Source organism: Pseudorasbora parva, chromosome 9 (assembly GCF_024679245.1).
Source record: "Pseudorasbora parva isolate DD20220531a chromosome 9, ASM2467924v1, whole genome shotgun sequence".
NCBI lineage: Eukaryota > Metazoa > Chordata > Actinopteri > Cypriniformes > Gobionidae > Pseudorasbora > Pseudorasbora parva.
In genome coordinates this window covers 18,202,763-18,209,506 of record NC_090180.1, presented here as the reverse complement: position 1 = coordinate 18,209,506, position 6,744 = coordinate 18,202,763, and the positions used below count along the sequence as shown (strand labels likewise).

General features: G+C 39.4%; 1 protein-coding gene across 1 annotated transcript in view; it reads left to right on the top strand.

The window, feature by feature from the left end:
- ipo13a (importin 13a) overlaps positions 1 to 6,744 on the top strand; it is a 33,076-nt gene that overhangs the window by 1,677 nt on the left and 24,655 nt on the right. Inside the window, exons 2-3 of the mRNA XM_067454223.1 lie at positions 1,883 to 2,005; positions 2,098 to 2,714. Of these exons, the coding sequence (XP_067310324.1) occupies positions 1,883 to 2,005; positions 2,098 to 2,714 (740 nt within the window). The remainder of the gene's footprint in view (positions 1 to 1,882; positions 2,006 to 2,097; positions 2,715 to 6,744) is intronic.

Here is a 6,744-nt window from a genome sequence, read left to right as displayed (position 1 = left end):
TGCTACTATATCTATATCATACTGTTAGACGACTGCAAATCTGTATTGAACAATCAGAAGCCAGGAGCATAATATCCATTTACTATACTATATTATACTATGTAACTGGTCCTATTCGACCCACTCTGAGCAGGATTCGACCCACAGTCTCCAGCATAGGAGGTGGGCACGCTAACAAGGACACTAAAGACCGCATCCGCTAGCATCAGTTGCTAGCGTGGCTCTTGAGGCCAGGGAGGTGAGGTTTACACACACAGCTCCTACGTACACTCACCCCCCCAAACCCCACTCCCACAGGGTCACGGCACCAAATATAAACCCTCCGGCCCTAACTACCCTGCTCCAAGCAGGAATTGAACGGGGTTGCCAGGATTGGAGAAGGGCCCACTAACAAGGACTCAAAAGACTGCAGTCTCTATCTAGATCAGTGGTCCTGAGTTTAACTGAGTTTAAAGATATGTGTGATAACCATACATTTTAGTATGCAGATTTATTTTCTTTCTTTTTTTAAGAGCACAAGATGTAAATCTGCCAAAAGTTGGAGATATAACATCGGAGGCAAGAGCAAATTCAATAGAAGTAGATTTCATCAGATCCATTTATGGCTAATGGTGACAAGTAGCTTTTGGTTTGGAGAATGCTGTCCCACAGTCCTCTATTCCTCCATATTCCCGTAATTCCACTAACAGCCAAGCAAAGCCACACGCGCTTATATGCGTTTGTTCTTGAGCAGTTCGGGACAATATAGGAGCTTCTGGAAGAGGAAAGTAACTTGATATCCTCAGTAAGCTCTTCTAGTCTAATAATAACTGTCAGCATGTGGGGGATTTGGTGGCTGCTATATTATGCTTGTCCATTGTGTCCTGTGATTTCAGTTGCATCTTATCAAAGCACTCAATACTTATTTTTGGGAAAAGAATATGGTAATATTACAATATTATTAAGTCTCTTATGCTTACAAAACTGTATATTTGTTCAAATCAGTAATATTGTGCAATGTTCTTATTGTAATTGTAATTAAATATAAATGTTTTGTATTTTAATTTATTTTAAAAGATAATTTATTCCCTTGATTCAAAGCTGAATTTTCAGCATCATTCTTCAGTGTCATATGATCCTTCAGAAATCATGTTGGCCAATGATGATTTGGTGCTAAAAAAAAAACAATGTTGAAAACAGTTGGGCTGCTTAATATCTTTTTGTGGAAATGTGATACACTTCCATTCAAAAGTTTGGAGTAAAAAAAAAAAACTTATTTATCAAGGATGCATTATTTTGTGGCAGTAAATACATTTTATAATGCTGCAAAAAAGGATTTCTATTAAATTAATAAATGCTTTGTCCACAAAAAAAATATGACATGGAGGCACATTTTTAAATAAGTAAATGCAAGCTTGTTGAGAAATATAAATATTTTTTAACATTATTTAAAAAAAAATCTATTTAATTTATTAATCTATTTATTTTATTTGAATCCTGGCAAAATAAATATATTAATTTATTTAAAAAAAAAAAAAAACGTTTTGAATGGTAGTGTATCATGTTTTGATTAAAAATATTTTTGAAAAAAATAACTTTCAGTATTGATAATAATAAGTAATGTTTCTTGAGCATTAAATTCATCATCTTAGACTGATTTCTGAAGGATATGAAGACTGGAGTAATGATGCTAAAAAAAATCTGATTTGAATCACAGGAATAAACCACATTTTAAAATATATTCAAATAGAAAATAGTATTTTAAAATATTACTGTTTTTACAGTATTTTGATTAAATAAAGGCTGGCTTTGTGAGCATAAGAGACTTCTTTACCTTAATAAATCCAACCTTTTGATCTGTTGTATATAAATAATAGGAGCAAAATTTCCTGATGGTCTTTAGGCTCTTCAGCAGCTTTACTATGATCCTGATATGGGCAAGAAGAATGTGGCCCAGAAGTGGCTCACACAAGCCCAGGCATCACCACAAGCATGGCACTTCTGCTGGGCTTTGCTCTCAGACAAAGTAAGCTATATGGGCGAATACGGCTCACTTTTATAATGTATGACTTTCACAGCATTAGGTTTATAGTTCTTATTTATTCTGTTTCTAATTAGGTTCCTGAGATCCAGTTCTTTGGGGCTAGCACATTACATGCTAAAATCTCCCGCCATTGGTCTGACCTCCCAACTGGTCAATTAGACTTCCTCCGCTCGCAGCTCATCTCTCAGGTCGGCCAGTTCGCGTCAGGGCCCAAGATGGTGCTGACAAGACTCTGTGTTGCTCTGGCCGCTTTGGTCCTTCACGTCTTACCCGAAACATGGCCGACCGCAATACCAGATCTTCTGTGTGCCTTCCAGACAGGGGAGGGTGTGACAGAGGCTGACAGTCAGGCCCGATGCCTCGCGCTCCTAGAAATCCTCGCCGTTCTGCCCGAGGAGCTTCAGAGCAGCAGGATTGCGGCCTCTCGGCGTTCCCAGCTGAGAAGCGCTCTGGCTGTGGAGTGGAGCTCCGTCTGCTCCCTGCTCCAGCAGTTACTACAGCGGGCAGACGTGCCCTGTGGGGTCAGAGAGCGGGTGCTGAGGTGTGTGTCCTCCTGGCTCACGCTGGACATCGCTTTAAAAGACATCGAGGGGCTACTGCAGAGCTGCTTTGCTCTCCTAAAGGAGTCTGAGCTCTTTGACATGGCTGTAGAAACCATCGTCAGCATCATTTCACAGCCTGATTGTCAGAGGTGAGAAACGCCATGTAACAGAGACTGTCAAAACAAGAACTATTTCCTGTCATGCAATAACAGTTGTGAGCATGCAATAACAGTCCTGAAATAGGGTAACTTCCGTCAACATAACCAACGTGACAACCTGCTTGCACAGAAAGCGTGCTAGGGACTATTTTCAGGCGCTGCATTATTTCATTTACGCAGGAATGAGATTATTACGCAGGAATGAGAGTTCCTAGAACTGTAGTTCCTAGACGTATCCGTTTAGAAAACAGCAACTTTTCAATTTCCATTTTTTTTTCAAAAGTCGGCGTGTTCCTTTTAATTAGACGTCATTCAGGTAGCCAATCAAGACCATAGGTTAGCATTATGCAAATGTGTTACATTGTTACATAGGTTTGCAATAGGGAGTGAGACTTGAAGTACTGACGACTCATTTCAGGCATTTCTCTTTTAGGAGACAATGGCCCTCATTTATCAAAAGTCCACGTACACCTGGCACACACCCAAAACCACGGTGACTTTGAGATTTATTAATATGGACGTTGGCGTACGGCACGCTCAAATCCTACGCCAGCTCAGGAGGTGGTGCACGCACGTTTTGAGTTGCGAGAATTTTGAGTGCGAAAATGCGCAGAAAAACAATTCTTAACACCACAAAACACACTGACAAAGATATGCTATATTATGACCCACTGTAAAACAACAACAACAACATAGTAATTATAAACTTTGGGGTTTATTTTTGTGCAACATGGACTTCAATGTTTAATTTGTGTGACTTTACCAAAGCATTTGATTTGTAGGCATGTATTCTTCCAGTTGCGAGCCTGTGCGCTTTACCTGACGTTTCAGGGTTAGGCCCGACAGCTATGCACGGACTGAGACTAAAAATAATTCAGACTGACTATATAATAAAAAATGACTTTAAAAAAAAAATGAAATAGGCTAATAATAATAATAATAATAAAATAAATAATAACTATATTCTTCTTCTAAATAACAATAATCCTCATTAATAATAAAAATAATAATAATAATAATAATAATAAGAAGAAGAATCTTACAACTTGTCATGGCAATTATTAATGTGAATGAATGGTAGGCTACTCCACATCACATCATCATCATATCGTACTCCCCAATACATGTTCCGTGATACGATTGTTTCAAAACATTTTCTGTAAAATAATGCATTGTGATAGGTCATTTATCGTCCAAACAGCTATTTAAACTGCTGGAGTGCGCTTCTCAACCCCCACACTATTAACAATACTCGTAATTTGGGTCCATATTTTGTTTTTGTAGGTGCCTTTAATCCCGCTCTTTAAACTCCCAAATAAAACAATTTAGTTTTTTTCCACTTCCCTGATGGTGATGGTTTCGATGGGCGTGTCTCAATCGTCTCACTAGTCCACTAGTCAGGACACTGACCAGGGAGTCAGCCCATTGACTTATGTCCTATTCACTGCCCTGACTACTGAACTAGTGATATGATTGAGACGCGCCCGATCTCCACGTCGGAGAAGTTTCACTTCTTTGCCGTCTTCCGTGTCTATGGCGTAAAATGAGGGCGTGGGGGAGGCGGAGACTTAAATATATAGGGGCGTGTTATTCTAATGACGATCGTTTTCAGCCGCGGCATTTATCAAGGGCAGGTATTGCGTACACCTGGATTGCAGAGGTACGCACAGCTTCATAAATCAGCCGGTGAGAGGAGTATAAGCATAATCTTACGCCAACATATAGGCCTACGCCCGTTTCTACGCAAGATTGATAAATGAGGGCCATTATATTCATTTGTCATCCACTTTGATCTTTAAAGGGGGGGTGAAACGCTCAGTTTCAGTCAATCTCATGTCAATCTTGAGTACCTATAGAGTAGTATTGCATCCTTCAGATCTCCGAAAAGTCTTTAGTTTTATTATATTTATAAAAGAAATATGGGCTGTACCGAGTCTTTCCAGAAAAAACCGAGCACCTGGAGGCGTATCGAGTGGGCGGAGCTAAAGAATGACGAGTGCGCACAAAGCGGTGACGTCCTCAAGCGTGGAGAAACCAATGGCTATCGATCTCAGCTAATCGATATATGATCCAGAATCTAATTCAGAGGCTGAAATAAATTGAACAGGAGAAACAGCAACAGCAGGACATCCGTCTCTGTGGTATGTACTGTATTTAGTGGCCTGTCAACATTTGCGCTTGTTTACTCGCAGTTCATGAGGACATGATTCGGTTTATGGACTATTGTATGCGACTAAACCTTAGCAGTAACAAGCAAAACGGTTTTGCACGTCAGACTAGTGTAAAGTTATACATAGAACAACAATGGAGTCCGTTACGCGACGATAGCCAACAGCATAGACATTTGAAGCAGTTTTACTCACCGGCTGCTTCCAAAGCAGGACCGAACCTTTATCGCTGGGACCGCTCCGTCAAAAACATACTTCTTTGGTATGATTTGGTGAAGTCCTGTGACAGCAGTGACTGTGGAGATCCACTTTGCGACTCGACTGAAGCGGTGTTGTGAAGCTTCCCGTCATTTCTGCGTTCAAATCGGTTCAAAGTAGCGCTGCCTTCCCGGAATGCTGTGCTGAAGCATTGAAGTCGCTTGATGTCATCCATAGGAATAAAGTGGAGCGCGGCGCGCGACATAAGTGTTCACGGACGAGTGGATCTGCACCTGAGAGCATTGTTGATGTTCATTTCCTCTCTCGCTCTAGTCACACGCGCACACCCTACCGGGAGAAGAGCCCGTACGGCCCATACAAGGACCTTCCGCTCTGTCGACGTCAAGCCGACCCATACTCGAAAAAAACTCTCCGAAACTTGTGAGAAACCGGAAGGAGTATTTTTGACACAGAAATACTCCATCAAACGTCCAACAATACTTTTTGAAACTTTGTCTATGTTTAGGATGGGAATCCAAGTCTTTAACAGTGTAAAAAGCTCAGTATGCATGAAACAGCATTTCACCCCCCCTTTAAACTTTGCAGACTTTTAACATTTAAAAACAGCTAAATTACACACCACATAAAAGGTAATATTAGAAAAATCATAATGGGGTTATACATTGGGAATGCATACATTTCAATCCATTTGGATATGCCGTTCTAACATAAGTTACACTGATGCATATTTTTCAGTAATACATAAATTAAACAGATAAGCTTTAACAATTAACATCTGATTTGTAATTTGAAAAAAAGATTAAATACGATTACTTAAATAAAATAGGTGCACATACTTAATGTATTCTAAATGTATTTTATTCAAGTCAAAATTATTATTTAATATATTTTATTACAATTTAAAAACATCAGTTTATGGGTTAAATCGGGTAGAAATATTCTTTAAGGTAACAATTGCAATTTGTATATTTCAGGGAATTCTCCAGCTAAAACTGACAGATAACTGAATAACCATATTAAACATTTTTACATATTCTTGAAGAAATGTGAGTTGTGAGAATAATGTTGGGATATTCTGAGTGGTTATAGCATCTCGCTCTAGAGTTGCTATATATATTTTAGGGTGTTGTAGGTGGTTACAATGGTGTTGCTATGCAGATTCTAAGGTGGTTTCCAAGCATTACTAGGTGGTTGCTGCATCTGTTCTTCCAATATAGCATGTCAGCATATGATCCCTTTTCTAAAAATATATTATATATTTTTGTTATTTTGATTACAATATAAACTCACCTAAAGGATTATTAGAGAATCCGGTTCAATTTCTAATTAATGCAATTATCTAACCAACCAATCACATGGCAGTTGCTTCAATGCATTTAGGGGTGTGCTCCTGGTTAAGACAATCTCCTGAACTCCAAACTGAATGTCAGAATGGGAAAGAAAGGTGATTTAAGCAATTTTGAGCGTGGCATGGTTGTTGGTGCCAGGCGAGCCGGTCTGAGTATTTCACAATCTGCTCAGTTACTGAGATTTTCACGCACAAATCTTTCTAGGGTTTACAAAGAATGGTGTGAAAAGGGAAAAACGTCCAGTATGTGGCAGTCCTGTGGGTGAAAATGCCTTGTTGATGCTGG